The following is a 22325-nucleotide window of genomic DNA, read 5'->3' as shown; positions in this document are numbered from 1 at the left end:
CTATCCACATGGCTTTGGATATCATTTCTTCCACCCTTTTTCAGGGCCATGCTTTAGTAGTTATTTCTTCTTTTGTATTGTCAACTTTTTCTTATTTTACTAATTCATCCCAAACAGTGCTTATACTTATACAGGCATTTCTGATGAGTTTTTTGTTTGTTAGGCTTTATCTTCTTTCTCAAACTCATGTCTCTAGTCGCTTGTCCTTTGTCTCTAATCACTTGTCCTTTCCAGAAACTTCTGGTGGGGGGTAATCCATAGTTGTTGTCTCTGCTTCTTCACTTTATCCCGTTGTCTCAAACTGTTGCAGCCTGTCTTCTGACTCTACCATTCCACTAAGTCGCTCTTGCACCCAGTAGTCTTCATACCACAACATGTAGATCCTTTTTCTTGTAAACTAATTTTATTGAGGTGTAATTTAGATATAGTAAAATGTGCTCTTTTGGTTTGGCTTTTTTTTTTTTTGGCTTGGCAATAAAGATTCTGGGATTTGTTCAGGATCTTGAATGTATTAGTAGTTATATTTTATTGCTAAGTAGTATTCCATTGTATGGCTTTATGATAGTTTGTTTACTCAGCTACCAGTTGGTAGACATTTGAATATTTTTTTTCAGTTTTTGGTTGTTTTGAGTAAGGCTGCTATGAATATTTGTGTCTGTCTTTCGCAGACATGTGTTTTCATTTTTCTTGGATAAATACCTAGGAGTAGAATTGCTGGATTGTATAAGTTTGTGTCCATAAGTTTGTAAGAACTGCTAACCTTTTTTTCTAAACTGACTAATTTTTCTTCCAACATCAAATGTATGAGAAATCTTGTTCCACATCTTGTTATTGTAATCTTTTAAATTTTAGCTGTTTTTATGAGTATGTAATGGTATCTTACTGTAGTTTTACTTTTCATTTTACTGATTACTAACAATGTTGAACATCGTTTCTTGTGCCTGTTAGTCATCTGTTTATATTTTTGGTGAAGTGTCTGCTCAGATGTTTTGCATTTTTATTTTTGGGTTTTTGTCTTATTATTGAGTTCTAAGAATTCTTTATGTATTTTGGTTACAATCCCTGTTTCATAAATGTGGCTTTTGTTCTCCAGAGTCACTTAAACTTGATCATTCTGTGTCAGTGCGTATGTGTGTGTATGCATATGTGTGTGTATGTGTCTGGGATTCAAATGAAGATCGCTCCCCACAAAAGGAAGGAAATGATCCACTGTCAAAAGATAAAATAGTCAACAGAACCAGAATCAGAGATGATACAGATGTAGGAATTATACAAGGACTTTGATGTTATAATGATTACTGTGTTAAAAGTGTCTAGTGGAAGATGGACAGCACCTGTGAACAGTTAGGGCAATTTATCAAAACAATGAAAATTATTTTTTAAAAAAAGAGTCAAATAGAAATGCTAGGAATAGAAGAGATGAAATAGACAAAGAAGTTAAATTGATTGATAGTATTGTATGTCTTATATATTGTTACTGATTTTCTGTAAGGTTTCTATATCAATTACTAAGAGAGGAGTTTTTGAAATCTTCAACAATTATTTTGGATTTGTTCTTTTCTCCTTTTAATTATTTCAGTTTTTGTTTTGTGTTTTATAAGCTTTGTTTTAGGGTGCTTACACATGTAGGGTTGTTATGTCTTCTTGATAAATTAACCCTTTTATCATTATGAAATATCCCTCTTATCCTGGCAATATTAATTTCTCTGCAGTTTTCTTTGCCTGATATTAATACAGCCACTTTGGCTTTGCTTTGATTAGTTTCTTTTACTTTTAACCTCTTTTTGTCTTTATATTTAAGGTGATTTCCGCATGTAGTTGTCTTGTTTTTTATCCAGTCTCATAATCTTCCTCTTTTAATTGGGTAGTTTGACTGTATATATTTAATGTAATTAACCTATAGTTTTTTTTTTAACTTTTAAAGATATTTGTATTTTGAAATCTTATAATCAGATATAGCATCCAAATACTTTGTTAATTACATTTTTTCCCCAGTTTTTTCTCGATAGTTGCTCTAAGGATTACAGTATGCATCTTTATTATAGTCAAATTCAGATTAACCTAATCCCAGTAAAATACAGTAAATTTGCTTCAGTATAGGTCCATTTCCTTTTCCCTCCTTTGTTCTGCTATTTTATATATATTTTACCTAAATATGTTATAATTTCAATAGTTCAATATGAAATTATTGATATAAATAATCTTATATTTAAAAATAAGTATATATAATGTTTCTGTAAATATTTGCCATTTCTTTTCTTCCAGAAGTACTTCCTTTAATATCTCTTATAGAGAAATTCTGCTGGCAACAACTTTTCTCAGTTTTTGTTTATCTGGAAATGTTCTTATTTCCCCTTCATTTTTAAAAGATAAATTTGCTGGATTTAGGATTCTTGGGTGATACTATTCTTTCAGCACTTTGAGTATTTCCTTTCACTACCTTCTGACTGCCTTGGTTTCTGATAAGAAGTCAGCTTTTAATCATATTCTTGTTCTGTTAATGATGCATCTTTTGTTGCTTTCAAGACTTTCTTTTTGTCTTTCAGCACTTTGACTACAGTGTGTCTAGATGTGGATCTTTGTGTATTTATCTTACTTGATATTCACTTAGCTTCTTGTTTAAGAAATTTGGGAAGTTTTCAGCCATTATTTTTTAAAATTTTTTTTCTGCCCTTTACTCTCAGTTTTCTCCTGAGACTCCCATTATGTTTGTGTTGGTAAGTTGATGTCTCACCAGTCTCTGAGACTCTGTTGATTTTTCTTCACTCTTTTCCTGTTTTCAAAGGGAAGATATTTTATTTAGCTATCTTCAGGTTTACTGATTCTTTCGTCTGATACCTCAGATATGCTGTTGAGCCCTTCTAGTGTATTTTCATTAAAGATATATTTTTCATATCTGAATTTTACATTTTTATTAGTTTCTCTGTCTCTATGGAGATTCTTTATTTGTTGAATCATTTTTTGGGTATTTTCCTTTAATTTCTTGAGCAGAACTTCAATTTTTTAAATGTATTTAAAATAGCCACTCTGAAGCCTTTGTCTGATATATCCAGTATATGGACCCACTCTGAATCATTGTTTATTGATGGTTTTCTTTTCTGCTGATTGCTTCTATTCTGTTTTATTGACTGCTTTCCTGAGTATGGGTCATACTTTCCTTTTTCTTTGCATGTTTCATAATTTTTTTTTTTTACTTAAAACTGGGCATGTGAAATAATACATTGTAGGAACTCTGACTTTTCCCTTTTTCCCTCCCAGGCTTTTTTTTTTTTTAAACCTTCCTGGACTTAAACTGTGATACCTATCTCCCTGCATTGTTTGGCTGCTAATGCCTCTGCCCAGTTGTTTTATGTTTATTTTCTAGCCCGAATTCCTTGGGATTGCCTTGTCAGCCAATGATTTGTGAAGAGGTTGTGCTCAAACATTTGAGATCATATGACCTCTACTCTCTGCTGCTGTGTCTGTGTGTGGGCTGGGGAGCACATTGAAAACTGTAGATAGTTTTCAAATCTCTTTTGGTTTTTACTTTTCACTAGGTCTTTTAGATTTTTTGAGATAGACAACATTTTTATTCCAGAACAAATTCATATACATGATTTCTGTAGATTAGAAATCCAGATATTTGGTTAAATACTCAGTAGGTGGAACTGTGGGAAAAGAGATTCTCTCATACATTACTGGTAGATAACTGATAGGAGATTAAATTCGTACAAGCCCCCTGTGGGCAGTTTGCTAATATCTATCAACATACATATGTATTACTATACACATAATTATAGTAGATAAAATATACCATATTGTAATCAATCAAGAATTTTAATAATTACAGTATAGTGAATACAATATAGTAATTTTGTTATTCATATTATTAAATTACATATTAAATTTATATTATGACATGTTTATACTTACAGTCAATATACTTATTTATCAATTTATACATCTACATTTGCATGTATGTGTATTCTGTTGACCTCACTGTTTTGCTTCTGGGAATTTATCCTACAGATACACTACTAACACATGTGTGAATTGACTTATGTATAAGCTTATTTATTGCAGTGTTGTTTATAATAGCAAAAGGGAACCTGGATATCCATAAATAAGGGATTGGTGAGTAAGAGATACTACATCTTTGCAATAGAATAGGATGTAGATGTAAAAAGGAAAAGAATGGGAATGCTTTCTACAGACATATAGTGTAGAGATCTCCAATATAGATTATATGTTGTTAGGTAAAAACATCAAAGTATATAACAGTGTGGATAAAAAAGAGTGTGCATAAGTGCTGTATTGTATGTTAAAAAAGAGAAATAAAATATATATTCATATCTGTATAAAGGTTTCACATGAAGCTAATAAAAGTATTCTTTGAGGTGTTTCTGGAAAGATTAATCACAGGGGTTGGAAGGAGACTATATACTGTATACTTTTTCATGGTGTTTGGTTTTTGAACCATCTGAATATATTGCTTTTTAAAAATAAAATTAAAACATTTATAAAAATCTTAAGGAAAATTTTTTTTTTTTATCAGTAAGCTAAAAAAGCTGAGTGAAGACAGTTTGACTAAGCAGCCTGAAGAAGTTTTTGATGTATTAGAGAAACTGGGAGAAGGGTAAGTACAAGAAATATGAAACTAACATTTAAATAATGATGGAACAGTTATAAAATACTATATAATACTAGTCTGTCACTAGAGTGTATTTGGTTGAATTGAATAGTATTAGAATAGAGAGAATGTACCTGAACATAATAAAGACCAATATGACAAGCCCTCAGCTAACAGTATACTCCTTGGTGAAAAGCTGAAAACTTTTCCTTTAAGATCAGAAACAAGACATGGATGTCCATTCTCTCTACTTTTATTCAACGTACTGAAAGTCCTAGCCAGAGCAGTTAGGCAAGAAAATGAAGTAAGTATCCAAATCAGAAAGGAAGAAGTAAAGCTGTGTCTATTTTGGATGACATAATTATTACATATAGAGGACTCCAAAGAGTCTACCAAAAAACTGTTGGAATTAAGAAATTCAGTGAGGGTGCAGGATATAAAATTAGTATACAAAAATCAGTTGTGTTTTTATACACTAATAACAAATTATTGGAAAGAAAAATTAAGAAAATAGTTACATTTACAGTTGATTCAAAAAGAATAAAATACTTAGGGATAAATTTAACCAAGGAGAGAAAGACTTATATCCTGAAAACTATAAGACATTGTAGAAAAAAATTGAAGAAGACACAAATAAATGGAAAGATAATCCATGCTCATGGATTGGGAGAACTAATATTGTTAAAATTACCCAAAGCAATATATAGATTCGGTGTAATCCCTATCAAAATTCCAATGGCATTTTTCATAGAAGTAGAACAAACAATTCTAAAAATTATACAGAACCTCAGATAGCCAAAGCAATTTTGAGAAAAAAAGAACAAAACTGGCAGCATCATGCTCCCTGATTTCAAACTATATTGCAAAGTTAGAGTAATCAAAACAATATGGTATGGACATAAAAATAGATACATAGATCAATAGAATAGAATAGAGAGCCCAGAAATAAACCCACACATTAATTTAGTCACTTAAATCAATCAATCAATTTATGACAAAGGAGCTAAAAATATACAATGGGGAAAGGATAGTCTCTTCAATAAACGATGTTGGAAAAATTGGACAACCACATGCAAAAGAATGAAAAGTAGACTGGACCCCTACCTTACACGATATACAAAATCAACTCACAGTGATTAAAGACTTGAATGTAAGACCTGAAACTGTAAAACTCCTGGGAAGAAACAGGGGATAAGTTCCTTGAAATTGGTCTTGGCAGTGAATTTTTGGATTTGGCATTAGAAGCAAAAGCACCAAAAGCAAAAATAAACAGGTGGGCTACATCAAACTAAAGAGCTTTTGCACAGCAAAGGAAACCATCAGTAAAATGAAAGGACAATTTGTGGAATGGGAGAAAATATTTTTAAATCAAATATCTGAGAACAGGTTAATCTCCAAAATATATAAAGAACTCATACAATTCAATAGCAGAAAACCCCTAAACATTTCAGTTAAAACATGGGGAGAGGAACACACATTTTTCCAGAGATACCAAATGGTCAATAGGCACATGAAAAGGTACTCAACATCACTAATCATTAGGGAAATGCAAATGAAAACCAAAATGGTATATCAACTTATACCTGTCAGAATTACTATCATCAAAAAGACAAGAGATGACAAACACTGGCGAGATTGTGGAGAAAAGGGAACTGCTGTGGGATATATAAAGGGATATATAAGTTGGTGCAGCCACTATGGAGAACAGTATGGAGGATCTTCATAAAATAAAAAAATAGAACTACCATATGATTTAGTAGTTACACTTCTGGGTAAATATATGTGGAGGAAATGAAATCACTATCTCAAAGATAATCTGCAGCTCCACCTTCATTGTAGTATTATTCACAGTAACCAAGACATGGAAGCAACCTAAATGTTCGTTGATGGTTGAGTGGATAAAGAATGTGTGGTATATATATAAAATGGAATATTATTGTCATAAAGTAGAAAGAAACCTTGCCATTTGTGACAACGTGGATGGACCTTGAGGGTGTTATGCTAAGTGAAGTAAGTCAGAGAAAGACGAATACTGTATGATATCACTTATAATGTGGAAGATAAAAAATTAAACTCATAGAATTAAAAATGGTGGTTGCCAGAGGTTGGGGATGAGGCTGGGGGAGGCGGGGAATGGGTGAAGGTGCTTAAAAGGTATAGACTTCCAGTTATAAGGTAAGTAAGTTCTGGAGATAACATGTACAACATGGTGATAACAGTTAACAGTACTGTATTCTGTATTTGAAAGTTGCTAAGACAGTAGACCTTGAAAATTCTTATCACAAGAAAAATTTTTCAAACTCTGAGGTGATGATGTATGTAATTGGTGATATATACATGTATCAGATCATAATGTTGTATACCTTAAGCTAATACAGTGTTATGTGTTAATTATACCTCAATAAAACTGGAAAGGAAAACGAAAAATAGTAATAGTAATTAAAATCAATATACTTTGTGGCAGTCAAATACATTTGTAAAGCCTAGGTTGTGCTAGATCTGGTAATAGTGCTTTTCAGAGAAGGAGGACATGTATATAAGAGAAAAACAAGAAATGTGCTATAAAATGATTCCCAAGAAGTTTGTTAGGTCATTCTTTACGACATTCTGATTAATAAGCTTGAAAAATTTTGACTTTGTTAGGCAAGTGAACATAAGGCCACCTTTTAGGATGTTTGGACTCATATATTTTTGCTTGGGGAAAAATGAGTAATAGATGTAAATAAAGTGTCTCAGTGAGGAAAACAGAATGTATTGGCAGAGGAATGGTTGATATGATTTAAAAATGGTAGGAAAGAAACATGTTTCTTTTAAGCACATAGGGGCATTTAATGAAGTGGTGAATGGAGAACTTCCAAAATAATAAAAGACACAAAACACAGTTAAAATGGCTTAAATCAGCAAGAATAAGGAGAAGGAAATAAAGAAAAACACAAAATAGTAAGCTAAATGTAAGTTGGAAAAATAAAATGAAATATATTTTTCACTAAATGGCAGTTCTCCCATAGACAACCTAATAGGGTCAGTTAAAATGCAAAACATAGCCGTATGCTGTTTGTAAGAGGCACATGTAATACAAAGGGTAGATATATAGTGGTATTTCCTATTAGAGATAATCGGATAAGAAAGAGATAATCACACCAGAAAACAAAGAAAGCAGAGTAGCAATATTTATATCAGGGATATTAGTTAAAGTTAAAAGATCTTAAGTGAGTAAAGAGGGGATAATATTCAAATAAAGAATAAAGAGGGGTAGTATGTAATAATATAAAAGACAACTTATAACAAAACATGTATTTGTCAGTCACCATGACAATTAAATTTGTAAAAGAAGGCTATTACAAATGTCAGTGGAGTCTAATAAAAATGTATTCACATTGGAGATTTTGCTGTATCTTCTTCTGAATTAGGCCAAATAATAGGAAAAGAGAGAAAGGACATAGTGGGATTAAATATAGCAATCAATAAACTTGATTTTTATATATTTATAAATATACATTTATACTTACATAACCATTCTTTCATTCCTCTTTTTTTTTTTTTTGCTTATGTTCATGGACCATTGATTTAAAAAAACTAATTCTAAAAATGAGATCTTTTGCAGGTTACATTTCTAATTATATTCTGCTAAAATTAGAAATAAATAAGGGGGAGTGTATAGCTCAAGAATGCGTACTTAGCATACTTGAGGTTCTGGGTTCAATCCTCAGTACCTCCTTTAAAAATAAATAAATAAACCTAATTACCTTCCCCAACCAAAAAAATTATAATAAAAATTTAAAAAAGAAATAGATAATTACAATATGCTAAAACCCACACTTACTAGAAATTAGGAAATGTAATCTGAAGTAACCTATGGTTTAAAGAGGAAGTTACAGATTATTTAGAAAAGAGTGAAAAGGAGAACAAATTATACTTATTTCTATGGAATCCAGCAAAGCTGTACTTAGGTGACAATATTTAATTTTAAATTCCTTCATCATTAAAGAAGAAGGACAAAAAAAAAAAAGAACTTAGTGTTTATTTAAAGAAACTAGGAAGAGAGACTTTATAAAATAAAAAGCTGAAATTAATGAAATAGAAACTAAAAATAGTTAAAAATGATAAATATAGTAAAGAAACTTTTTTTGAGCAGACCAGTAAAATAGTTAAACCTAGTTCTGACTTTGACTAAAGGAAAAAGTGCAAAATCAAAGATTTGGAATAAGAAAGAAGATACAACCAATGATAGAGAAATAATTTGAAAAATTAAGAAGCTACTACTAGATGCTGCTCTTTGAAAACTCATTTGAAAATCTAGAAGTAGATGATTTCATAACAAAATATGAATTGTGTGAATTGACCCCCAAAAGAAGTTTAAACTTAAATAGATCTGTTACCATAGACAAGATGGAAAGGTAGTTAAATATATGTTAATTAAAGAGATAGCAGCTCATAGCAGCAATATTCACAATAGCCAGATATGGAAATGTCCATCAGCTGATGAATGGGTAAAGAAAGTGTGCTGCATCTGGGCAGTGGAATATTATATAGCCATTAAAAGGAATGAAGTACTGATAACATAATACAGTATGGATGAACTTTGAAATGTATATTGAGTGAAAGAAGCTAGATACAAAAAGCCACATATTGTATGATTCCATTTGTTTAAGATATGCAGAATAGATAAATCCTTAGAGACAGAAAGCAGATTCCAAATAATTTGTAACTAGATAGAGATAAAGGTTACACAACTTTAAAATCTTTCAAATGGTGAACTTATGTGCATTTTACTAAAAAAAAGTACTAGCTAAGTTTTATCTAGTCATTAAAGGACAAATAATTGCAGTTATTTTTATGAAGCCAGCATAACTTTGATATCAAAACCTAGATGTATGTGAAACAAACCTGTATATAATTCAGCCCTCCTTTGCTACCCATTATGATTATTACCATGCCCACCTTTATCTCAGATGGAAAGATGTTACCACTTTCTTCTTAATGGGTCTAATTATCCATTAAATTTAGGAAGCTCATTTCATTGTTGGCATCTGTCTTATCTCTGACCTGCACTAAAAGCTTTCAGTGATGCTAGTAAAGGGAGTAACTTCTGGACTCTCAGTGACCATAGGGGTGGGCAGGCAAGTCACATGTCAGATATCCATTCCATTATTCCATCTACTTGAGCCTTTGATCTGCTTCCTCTAATGTATGAGGATCCCTGACATCTCACTTAATGTCGGCCGCTGTTGAGTCCAGTTTCAGTTAACTAGGTGAGCAAACTGTTAGGGCTCACCAACAATTTAAGATAACAGACTCCCAACTGTTTAAGATAACAGTAGATTTCTTTCTCCCTGGAAATCTTGGAATCCTTTCCCACACATTCTTTAGGGTTCTGCTGATAAAAACTGACAAAATCATACAATTTTTTTTGTTGTGAATAGTAGATGATCTTGGGTCAGATTTTATATTCATCCCTCTGGTGTGTGAATTTGAGTGTAATTATAAGGTCTAGAACAATGAGAGGTGGTGGTAAGTTGGTCTGGAGGAGGATCTGCATTTCCCTGAAAAGTGCCTGCCTCAGAGAAGGTCTTATAGAGTCTTCAGGCATCATGATGCTAATTTTCTTAGACTAGGGGATAGGTTTGCTTTTGCTGACAAAGGAGCTTGGTAGGGTTTGGGGGTTTGAGGTATTCAAATTAATAATAATCTACCTTAATGTACCAATGCCAGTTCTCTAGGTACCTTAGAGAGGTAAAGACCTCTCTTTACAGTTAAAAGCCTAACTTTAACATAAGACCTGGTGATGTGAATTCAGTTTGCAATGTAATTCACCTTGCAGGAAAATTAGACTTTGAGTTTGGGTTTCAGAAGTCTCAGCTCTGGGCCAAGAAGAGTTAAGAAATTCTCTTGGGGCATTTGGAAGGTTTCTGACTCTCTCAGTCTTGAGCTGGGAATTTAAGCCCTGAGCTTGTTTGTTTTATGACTTTTCCGGTGTAGGCAGTGGCAGCCAGCCCATTCTACAGTCTTTATACTCTTATTTTCACTCTAACATTCAATTGATACAGGTATTTGGTCTTCTTGCCTAGTCTTGCCTAGACTCCAGGCAACAAAGGGTAAAAATTGAAATAATTATTTTTCCACCAAATACTGTTGGATTTCAATGTTCTATTTGTCACTTGTGTTGAAGTCATTACTATCTTCAAATCTAAGAAAGAACTAATACAAGATTCCCATCTTTAAGATTCTTTCCCTGGGAACCAGCTCCTTCCCCAAAACTGTTGGTATCAGGGCCTGGTTAGGAAAAGAAAGGCTACTCTATGTACTCTGGGTATAAAGAGTTTATTATGAAATTAGGGGTTCAAATGACTTGTGGAAGAGCCAGAGATGCAGAGGTCATGTAATCTGCTGCTGAAGATCAGAGAAGCCAACATTGAAGATCTCAGTCTGAAGCACTGAAGTGGGTATTTCTGAAAAGCTCACTTGGGATCTGCTGGAATCCTTAAATTGGAAACTCAGAATTTGTAGGTACTAACTACTATATCTAAAATAGATAAACAACAAGCTCTTACTGTATAGCATGGGGAATTATATTCAATACCTTGTAATGGCCTATAATGAAAAAGAATATGAAAAGGAATATATATGTGTAAATGAATTACTATGCTGTACACCAGAAATTAACACAACATTGTAAACTGACTCTACTTCAATTAAAAAAAAACTTAAAAAAGAAGAGTCTTTGAGAAGCTCCCACCAACTGTCTCAGTGTGCAACAGCAGTGTGATGGTTATCAAGAAGCTCAGCCAGAAGCCACCGTATCCCATATAGCATCTACTACAGCTGCATCTGGAGTTTGATGGTTTCTCCTCAACTTTACCATTCACATTTCATGCATGTTCTTCTCATTGTCAAACTCTTAACTGGGATCCATTCAGGGAAGGGAATTCTGGGAAATGTGGCTTCCAGCTTTCTTTTGCAGACAAGAAGACCTTAGAGGAAAGTGGTCCTGTTGCTTAATTGACAATAGATAATCTAGCACTGAATTCTGTATTAGCTTTTGAGGGAATACACACGTACACACACACACACATTTGTATACATATACATTTGTGTGTGTGTGTGTGTGTGTGTGTGTGTTTATAAAACTTCTAAGGGAGATACAGATTCAGATTTCTCCTGCTGTCTGAAAGTAGAGCATTCCTATGAAACTTCGTAAGTTGAAATGGCGTAAAGCAAAGAAGCAGTTACCTTATGACACAGCTTGCTAACAGATGCACAAAATAAATTGAGATAAAATGTAGACCCTCACAGACACAGTTTAAAGCTGTGGTGGCTGGGTGCTGAGCTGCTGAGTGTAGTTCCTGGGAGAGGAGCTTCTCTGTGCCATTCTTGCTGCTCCTGATATTTTCTGCCTCTGTAACTGAATGCTATTTTTCCTTTTTGTCTTTTTTCATAAAAGTGAAAATCCTCTTCAGATTTCTTTCTGTTAGCAAAACAGGTCCTGATCTAGGTCTTTTGTAAAAGCGAAGTGGTGTAAAGTGAACTTTTGAAAAGTGGGGTTTATCTGTGTGTGTGTGTAAGTTAGGACTGTACACACAGACACACACACATACACACAGACACTCAAAGGTGACTGGGTATCAAACTAAATTAAATTATTTCAGAAAGTCCAAAGAAACAGAGGGTAGGATTTATTTTGTTAAAGTAGCTGCTTTTATTACTTATTTTTCACTTTTTCACATATTTTAAAAGACTGTAGGTTTGGAAGTGATTCTGCACAGCTTCCTAATATTAGGAAACATTCCATGTCTCTAATGCCTTTCTCTTCTTTCTCTTCTGTAGAAGTAATGTAGTGAAAAAAACATGATCTTTGGAGTCAATATGTTTGAATTCTGGCCTTGCTGGTTACTAGTATCTGAGTCTTTTAAAATGGCTATAATAGTATTTTATTTTACAGTTGAGAGGATTGAATTTGATAATGCATGTAAAACGCCAAGCATAGTACTTGACTTGCGATAAGAACTTAGTAAGTGCTAGCAGTTTTTATCTTGCCTTCTAATTTATACCAAAATACAAATGACTTCCCTCTCTCATTGTTTTTGCTTTTTAAAACACATAAATGTGTAACTGGCAGTGTTTCAAGAGTTTTAGCAGGGATAGTTTTTGGGCAAGTGGCCATTAGATCCTGTTACTCATTTTATTTATCTGTGAGGATGTGGTCTCGCTCTTGAGGAGAAGAGGATAGTGAAAGGAGCATTTGAAAAATCTTGGATCCATGACTCAGGGGGTCCAGGATTCCCTGCTTCTGTAACTTCTGTATCATGTGGTTCCCAGCTGAAGGTTTCAGTTCGTCCTAAGCAATCTGAACAGGCCTGGGACTTTGATATTCTGGGGATGACTTTGCTTAAGATGAGATTAGCCTTTTCTCCTAACATGCGACTTTGGCTGTTACTATTCTGTATTCCATTCTTTTAACTTCCACTTATATATCTTCTTAATGCTGCATTTGTTTGAGTTGACAAGCCGTAAGTCTGTTTCTTTCATTCATAAGAAAAATAGCAGATCTTTTTCTATTAACTTGATGATTTTAATACATTTTAAGTCTATAATGTAAGCATTAAAACTAAGGTATAATTCACTTTTTAAATTTGTTTACTTTGACTTGTCACCATTAAATAGTATTTTAAACTAGAAAAGACTACATGCAAAAACTTGTCATAGACTGTTTTTCTCTAATAGTTATGTTTGAAAGGAAAAAGAAAATAAAGAAATGTCTTGGTTTCTTTTAGGTCTTACGGAAGTGTATTTAAAGCAATACATAAGGAATCTGGTCAAGTTGTGGCAATTAAACAAGTACCTGTTGAGTCAGATCTTCAGGAAATAATCAAAGAAATTTCCATAATGCAGCAATGTGACAGGTATGAAGAGATTTTATTTCTTTATTTACCTTAATTTTGATGAGTTTTGCTAATAATGAATGATAAAATACGTTCTTTGGTCATCTGTTTAGTTTCTTTTTTTACTTCCCATTGTAAGTGAGACTAATCTTTACAGACAGATGAGAATAGCTTTGTAGGGTTTTCTTCAAGACTTACAGCCCCCAAGCAGAAATGATGTCATAGAGCAGTATGTGGTGATAGGAAATAATCAGTTATCTCACTTTCAGGGAAGATTTATCGGTAAAAATTATTTTTTGATATTAAGGAGAAGTCATTTAATAGTCCCTTTAATTTAATTGGTTTTACTAATTAAAAACAGTCATGTTTTATGTAACTTTAATTTATTTAACAAACATTTACTGAGCATCTTCAGTGGGCTAGATACTTTGCCAGGATCTAGGAATACCATGGGAACTAAGATATTGTTTTTCTTCTTGAGGGGCTGGTAATCTAGTTGAGAAGACAGATACTTAAACAAATAGCTATAATACAGCACAGTCGTTATACTTACTGACTGGTGTATGAGATCATGTGAGAACAAGGAGGCAGGGCACCTGCCTCCGCCAGGACTCAGGAAGTCTGGAATGCTGAGGAAGAGTTAATTTGGAGAAGAAATGGAGGGATGAGAGACAGTAGAGAAAATAAAAGGTAGAGGGGTGGAAAACAGCTCACTGTTATGTGCTGTTTTGAAGAGGTTTAGAATTACTAGAGTGGAAAGTAAGAGAGATTGGTATGAAATGAGGTTGGATAGGTAAGTGGAGCTGATTATGAAAGGTCTTAAGTACCCTACTGAGTAGCCTGGGCTTTATAAGGGATGCAGAGTATTTAAATTAGGACTGTGTTTAGCCTATAATTACTTAATCAAAGAGGGATTCATTATTCTCCCTTTAGGAAAGATCTAGAGGTAGGGCTGGTATAGCAGCAATGAAGTGACAGCTATGTCAGACTCCTTTCCTTACACGCTGCCGTCCTTAGCAGGTGACCTTTGTTTTCTGCATATTCTCTCATGGTTATAGCAGGCTGCTCCAGCTCCAGCCTGATGTCTGCATTCCAATCAAGAAGAAACAGGAAAGGGCTTTCTCAGAAACCCACAGCTCATGCTTTATTCATCAGAAGTCAGTCACATGGAGACTTAGGGGAATCTGGACACATTGTGCACCCTAATCAAATCAGAGCCCTATTAGTAAGAGAGCTATGGAAGAGTTTCTCTTCCAACAGTATATAAGTCCATATATTATAAGCTCTTTGGCCAATGAAGTGACTGAATAATCCTAGAGGTTCTTTGTTGGTTGGGTCTGTTCAATTTTGCTTTTCTTTATTGTTTGGTATATATTTAGATTATATTACATATTTTCCATAACAGCCATATAACTGGACATTGAAGTAGTTATAGAAAAAAACAATACATTCCTCAGCTCTCAGATCAAAATATGTAATTGCAAAGTTTTCCCAGACTTTGTTCTTAATTTGGTAACTTGATAAAAATGTGGTTCCTGTAGTTTGATGTAGAAAAGGTAAGATTTGAGCATAGTGTATTGCTGGGTCTATCAGGTGCTTAATACTTCCATGTTGCCTTATTATTTTCTTTTTATGGTTAACAGTAGTTCAGGGACCAGAGTTGTGCTTTAGAGATTTTAATTGAGTGTAATCTAGGAAAAGCAGTGTCTCAGTATTACCTATTATACACCTCTTCCCCTAACCTTTGTGCATCTTAGTACCTATCAGCTCTTGCTCAGATTTCTGCAGCAGCTTCCTGTGTTTTCACTTTGTCTTTCATTTTTGCCTCTTCCAACCCATTTTCTTTTCTGAATCTAGAGTGTTCTTTCTAAAATGCAAACCTAATCAAGCTGTTCCCTGTTTAAAACCTTTAGTGGCTCCCCATTGCCTAGATAGATTGAGTTTCCTAAGGATGCATAGAAGGTCCTTCATGATCTGGGTAGTGTTTATGCTTCCAGTCTTTTCTCTTACATGAGTTTTTCTTTTAAGAACCTATTTACATGCATTCTCTGTGATGTGACTCTTAAATTTGGGATTATATCTTACTCATTGCCCTTGGATCCTGCTACATAGTAGTTACTCAAGTATGGACGAGTATTACTGATTCCTATCTGGGTGACTCAACTGGAATATCCAGGAGCAACTTCACATTTAACATTTTGAAACCAAATTTTTAATTGTTGCAGACAAGCCTTTCAAATTCCTGTTTTGTTAATGGCATCATTATCTACCTAGTCTTTCAACAAAACTGAGAGTCATCTATTTCTTTTTCTAATACTTTTGATGACACCAAGTCTTGTAGAGTCTCCTTCTGAAATGTCTTCACTATCTTTATCCTTTCTTCATTCCTTAAGAGAAGGAATCTCATTTCTTAGCGTGTATTACAGTGCCTAGCGGTGTACTTTTTGTTGAATGAATGTAAATGGATATGGTATGTATATATGGTATATATATGTATGTATATATGGCATGTGTATATATATATATATATATATATATATATATATATGCATATATGGTACGTGTGTGTGTGTGTATGTATGTATGTGTGGAAGAGCATTTATAGGTTAAGGGAACCCTAGGGAAATCTGGTCCTTGTTCTTGTAAGCTACTAAGGGGAAAGAAAAGTAATGAATGGAAGAGGAAGAAAATGTGAATAAATTCTAGAAATTTTGTACCACCTTATAGCAGAATGTCTTGTATATAATAAGTATGTTTCAAATATTTGTTGAATGAAATAGATGGAGAAACAAATATCGATAAAAAATGGCTCCTGTCTTGATTTCACTTTTACATTGATACTGGACATGTGAAATAGTGAAAGATCAAAAAATTAGTTGGTTAAAAGATCTGGAAAATGCTAAAAGATAGGGCAGGTGAAAAACTAGGAAATGACAGGAGCACCCATTACACTTAACTACTAATTACTAGTGTTAGTGTAAATGTGTTACTGAGAATTGGTATAAAAATGGCTAGGAAGAAAGCAGTACAAATTGAAAAATTCCCACGTAAGACATTGGAATTTTGGTTAGAGAAAAATGAGATTTATATTTCTGAAACTGAAATATTTTCTTAATTCTGTTCAGTTGTTTGACCATTTGGCAAATTGTCTTGCTTTCTACACTCTAAAAAGAAACCAGAGAGTGTTTTAATTTTTTTTGTTCATTTTAGTGAATACTAAACATGAGTTCAGTATTGCATTTTGGCATAGATATTTGCGGGAGCCCATCTGCATTGTTTATTGCTGAGTCTTATGTGTCTAGTCCAGTGCTTAGCACAGAGTAGGCATTTAATAACTATTTGTGGAATGTATAAATCATAGAATGTTAGTGCTACACTAGACCTCTGTAGGTCTACTAATTTAGAGTTTTTCAAATGTACTCAGCTCTAAGGAATATTTCTTCTAGGGATATTTTACCTTAAACAGTAAAGAATTGAGCAGAAGGAGAAACTTAGCTCTTGGTTTTTTTAATCTTTTCTCTATATTGGAGCTCATTCAAAAATTTTATTTGAGGGAAAGACTTCTAATGCTAAAGGATAATTAAGAACTATTTTATAGTTACAGAAAATGAGACCTAGGGATTTTATGGGAATTGTCCTAGATCACACAGCTGGTTAATGACTAGGTTGCTCTAAGAACCCACATTTGCTGACAGGTGGGCCAGTGCTGAAGAAAGCAGCATCTATACAAAAATTCTGACAGTTCAAAGTAAAGCACTGTCAAGGCCATGGTGTAGGGGTGGAGGCAAGAGCTGATCAGCGATACTTGTGAGTACTGTCTGCCAGGTAGTGTGGATACAAGGGACCCAAAACTGACCCAGCTCCTACATTCCTGGTGCTTATATTCAGAGAAGGAACTTCTCATATCTAAACGAAGAGAAATGTGTTGTTAACACATGCATCAGGGCACACGGTTATTCATCTAATTTATTCAATTTCTGTATGTATATACTATATAAATTCAACTTATATATGTTATTACATAAATAAATGTATTCAACTAATATATGTTGAGTACCTACTGAAGGTAGCCCTTATGTGCTGTGCGTAAGAATGTAAAAATGAATGAGTCTCAGACTTTAGAGGGACTTTCAGTCAGATAGACCAGACAGTTGGATGGACAGGCTGTTTCAGTACAGTGTGATAAGAGCTCTGGTGGGGTAGATATGGGGAACTGTGTAGGTTGAAAGATATATCTAACAGCTCACCACTGGGGATTCAGGTAAAGCTTCCTCAGGGAGATCATACCCAAGCTGAGTTCTGGAAGATGACTTAGATTTGCTGGGCAGAGAGGAGAGGCGATCCTTGTGGTGGGAATAGTGCGTTTCTAGCTTATCTGCTCAGTCTTCTACCAGAGCAGTTCCTCACCCATCTGTTCTGTTTGCTGATGTTTCTGGGTGAGATTCCATTTGAACACTGTTTCTGATGTCAAAAAAAAAAGTTTGAAACTCACCATGTTGAAGGAATTGTGGTGAACTCTGGCAGTTTATATCAGTTCATGTGTATGTATATTCATTTTTGGGTGGGCCAAGAAATAAAGTGCTGTGATTTAGATTTATATTGGAAACAATTCAGTTCTCATAGAATATTCACATTGCCTTTGTGAAAACACTGTATTAACCCTATGAAGTTTAGAACACTATTAAGATGGTAGAAGGATGTTAATGAAACTTATATAATGAAAAATAGTCATTTCTTTAGTATTTTAATTATCACGTGATCATAATGGGATCATTAAAAATATACCTTAGAAAATATTTGCAAAAGACCTATTTGATAAAGGAATGTTATCAAAAATATACAAAGAATTCTCAATCAGAATACAAACAACCCAATTAAAAAATAGGCCAAAGACTTTAACAGAAACCTCACCAGAAAAGGTATACAGATGGCAAATAAGCATATGAGAAGATGCTCCACATTATATGTCATCAGAGAAAAGCAAATTAAAACAACATTGAGATACCACTGCTCACTTATTAGAATGGCCAAAATCTGGAACACTGACAGCACCAAGTGCTGGCAAGGATGTGGAGCAACAGGAACTTCCATTCTTTGCTGGTGGCAATACAGCACAGTGTTGCCACTTCAGAAGTCAGTTTGGCAGTTTCTGACAAAACTAAACATACTTTTAACCATATGATCCAGCAGCCTTGCTCCTTGATATTTACCCAAGGAGTTAAAAACTTATGTCCATACAAAAACTTGCATATGTATGTTTATAGCAGCTTTATTCATAATTACCAAAAATGTAGAAGCAGACAAGATGTCCTTCGGTAGGTGGCTGGATAAACTATAGTACATCCAGACAATGGAGTATTATTTAGCACTAAAAAGAAATGGCCTATCAAGCCATTAAAAGACATAGAGGAAACTTAGATGAATATTGCTAATTGAAAGAAGACAGTCTAAAAAGGCTGCATACTGCGTGATTTTAACTATTTGATATTCTGGAAAAGGCAAAACTATGCAGGCAGTAAAAAGATCTGTGGTTGCCTGGGGTTGAGGGGTGGGAGGGATGAATAGATGGAACAGTGAAGTTCCTCCGTATGATACTGTAATGGCGGATACAGTCTCTGTACATTTGTCCAAACCCAAAGAATGTACAACACCAAGGGTGAATTCTAATGTAGAGTGTGGACTTTGGGTGATAATGATGTGTCAGTGTAGATTCTTCAGTTGTAACAGGTGTATCACTCCTGTGAGGAATGTTGACAATGGGGGAGGCTATGCGTGTATGGGGACAAGTGGCATATGATAAATCTCTGTACCTTTTATTTAGTTTTGTTGTGAACCTAAACCTGCTCTAAAAAAGTAAAAATTTATTTGAAGAATGCCTTTAGCAATATGTGGTTTTCTTCAATGAAGATGAAATTCAAGTTAATATAAAAATGTTATTTTTAAACAGTTAAAAATTAACATTTGAATGTCTATAAGAGGCTTAAACATAATGATTCAATCCAAATTACTTAAATCACGTGTAGTGTCTATAAAAGGTGCAAATAGCTAAGAAAAGTCTGTAATGCTTTTTCTATTTTTCCTCTGTGGTTTCTGTTTTTTTCCTCACTTCTCTTTTCATACTACTATTTTGAGTTGATACTAGAGGAAGACTGTGAGGATAAGGGTTTATGGATGCTAGGAAATGGAGACAGAAGAATGGCAGGAATATGATACATTAGGCATGAGATGAGAGGAAGCCAAAAAAATAAAAAGAGAAAAAGACAAAAAAGGGAAACATGCTGTATAGTTTCATTAGGCTGAAGGTGCTAAGTAGGGAAAGGAAAGAAATGAATGGGACAGGAGAATGAAACGGTAGGGGGATGGCACAGGAGACAGGAGTAGACCATGCCTAATGCGTTTCACCTGTTATCACGGCATCCTGTTTCACCTTTGCTTTCTGGTATATCTTGTAATTTGCCTTGTGTCTTTCTTGTCCCTCCATACAATGGAATTTTCAAAGTCATGTTTAACTATCTTACTTTGCCAACAATACGCAGAGTTGCTGGGTTCTTGTGTGTCCTGTAAGTCCATATGGTGGCTTAGTCAAGATTCTTAGGTATTATGGCTGAATTAAAACTTTGGGTGTTGCTTAAAGTTAAAATAACACCGAACTGGTGTTTTGAAGAAAATGCTTTCTGCCTCCTCTGCAGCCTTTGATAATCAATGTGTGGTTAAAAAACAGATGTTAGTATACCTAAATAATTGTACAGTTAGCTAACTTCTGTGCTAGAATGAACAGTCACCTTTGGCCCTGACAATCCTGAACAGGATAATCCTTTTTAAATGATACTTGATTGTCTTATTTTCTTGCATAAACTCCATCATTGGAGTTCCCTTGCCTAGACTGCCTTTTCTTTGTCACTAGTCTGAAGTTTACCCACTTTTCTCCCTAGCATCTGCCACTAGGGTATATATGTTGTTCAGTTAATATTTGTTGATTATTTTTAAAATGATATGTGAATGAGTGATGAGGGAATGGTATCTATGTCACTGGAAACAGACTGAGTTAGAACTCCCAGGTCTTGAACTCTCTGAGCTTATTTGTATCTGGGTTTGTAATTTTTCAAAGTGAGGGCTCTAAATTTTAATCTTTAATTTGCCAGTTTTAAATTTATATTCAGTGTGCAACTGAAGGGAGGAACAGTGGATAAAACACAGTAGAAACATTGCTTACTGTCTCCCAACTTGCCAGTCTGCATCATTATCAAATTACATTGGGTGTGCCTTGAAAATATCTCTTGAATTTGTTCTCTTTTCTATTTCTTCTACTCCCACTCTAAGCCACCATCTCTTTTTTAAAATGTAGGTTTTATTATTATTCAGGTATGGTGAGGCCAGCAGATCAGGAGATAGATTGTTATACTTGCAGATCCCAAAAGAGGGAGAGAAAGGGAAGGAGGACTCATACAGGGAAGCACCAGGGTTAGGAGGCAGAGGAGAGAAGGGGAAATGTGGGTAAGAGTCTTTATTGTGGTTTCTGTGGGAAGGAATGGGTGAGAGTGGGTAAACAGGTTTAGGATTGGCTAGTTTAAATAATTTCTGGGCTCTGGGGCTGTTCCTAGTTGTTTGGTACATGGCCCAGGGGTGATTAGGGCTGGGAAGCAGTGACTGTGGAGGTGTTTGGGAGTATAGACTCAAGATTGGCTTGTTTGCGTGTGAAAGGTATGCTCACAGATGCTAGGAATTAGCTAACCCAGAGAGGGGCAGTGGAGGTATTGTCAGTCATTCCCAGATGTCCAAGTATCACAAGTACAGAAAATAAAAAGGATGTACTTAATACAATTTCTTGCATGCCTAGACCAACAAAACCTGCTGACTGGTCTACCTGTATCCATATTTGCTTTCCTACAATCCAGCTTTGAATCAACAGCCAGAGATATCTTAAAAGTATAAATTAGATTATGTTATTCTTCTGCTTAAAATTCTTTATTGATCTTCTCTTGCATATCTATTAAAGCCTGGTTTTCTTACTTTGATTTTGAGGCCCTTCATTACCAGGCTCCTGCCTCCATCTGCTGTGTTCTACCTTATTTTTTACTCACTTTATTCCATCCCGCTGATCTTTTGATTCCTTGAAGGTGGTTTACTCTTTCTTTCCTTAGGGCCTTCGCGTAGTCAATTCTTGGTATCTGGATTCTCTTTATAACTGGTTAACTTCTAGCCAACCCTTGACTCTTAGCTTAAACGTTACTCCTTTGGGGAGGCTTGAATTAGGTCCCTTCTGTTATTTCTTCTGTGATTGTTCTTTTGTTTGCTTATTCATTGCTTTTGTTTGTGCATATAAGAAGGGAGGTACTGAGGCAAAAATGGAGGAAAGCAGATTGGCACCTGTCCTCATGGAGCTTCTTTTCTGGGGGAGAAAGATGAAAGTCAATGAAAAGTAATTACAAGATGTTGTAAGTTCTTTAAAATAAAGTATTGATACAGAAGATATCAGAAGATGACCAGTAATAGGCCACTATTACATATAAACTTTGGGGTTTAAACATTTCTTTCTTTTCCAAATGTAATTTGGAATCCACAGCCACTCAATGGAGGGAGCATATGTTACTGTTTTTTTTTTGAACATTTTTTATTGATTTATAATAATTTTACAATGTTGTGCCAAATTCCAGTGTAGAGCACAATTTTTCAGTTATACATGAGCATATATATATATTCATTGTCACATTTTTTTCTCTGTGAGCTACCATAAGATCTTGTATGTATTTCTCTGCGCTATACAGTATAATCTTGTTTATCTATTCTACATTTTGAAATCCCAGTCTATGCCTTCCCACCCCCGATATGTTACTGTT

The 22325-nt window shown here is 34.3% G+C and overlaps 1 protein-coding gene across 2 annotated transcripts in view; it reads left to right on the top strand.

Moving 5' to 3' along the window:
* STK3 (serine/threonine kinase 3) overlaps nucleotides 1-22325 on the top strand; it is a 232808-nt gene that overhangs the window by 20418 nt on the left and 190065 nt on the right. For both annotated transcript variants that reach the window (XR_012064120.1, XM_072949503.1), the window contains exons 2-3: nucleotides 4535-4615; nucleotides 13381-13509. Coding sequence is in view for 1 of the 2 variants with exons in the window: in XM_072949503.1 (XP_072805604.1) it covers nucleotides 4535-4615; nucleotides 13381-13509 (210 nt within the window). In the remaining variant the exon portion in view is untranslated. The remainder of the gene's footprint in view (nucleotides 1-4534; nucleotides 4616-13380; nucleotides 13510-22325) is intronic.

The sequence above is a fragment of the Vicugna pacos genome, chromosome 25, assembly GCF_048564905.1.
Source record: "Vicugna pacos chromosome 25, VicPac4, whole genome shotgun sequence".
Classification (NCBI taxonomy): domain Eukaryota; kingdom Metazoa; phylum Chordata; class Mammalia; order Artiodactyla; family Camelidae; genus Vicugna; species Vicugna pacos.
The sequence above is the reverse complement of the archived record's forward strand: the minus strand, read 5'-3'. Positions and strand labels throughout refer to the sequence as shown.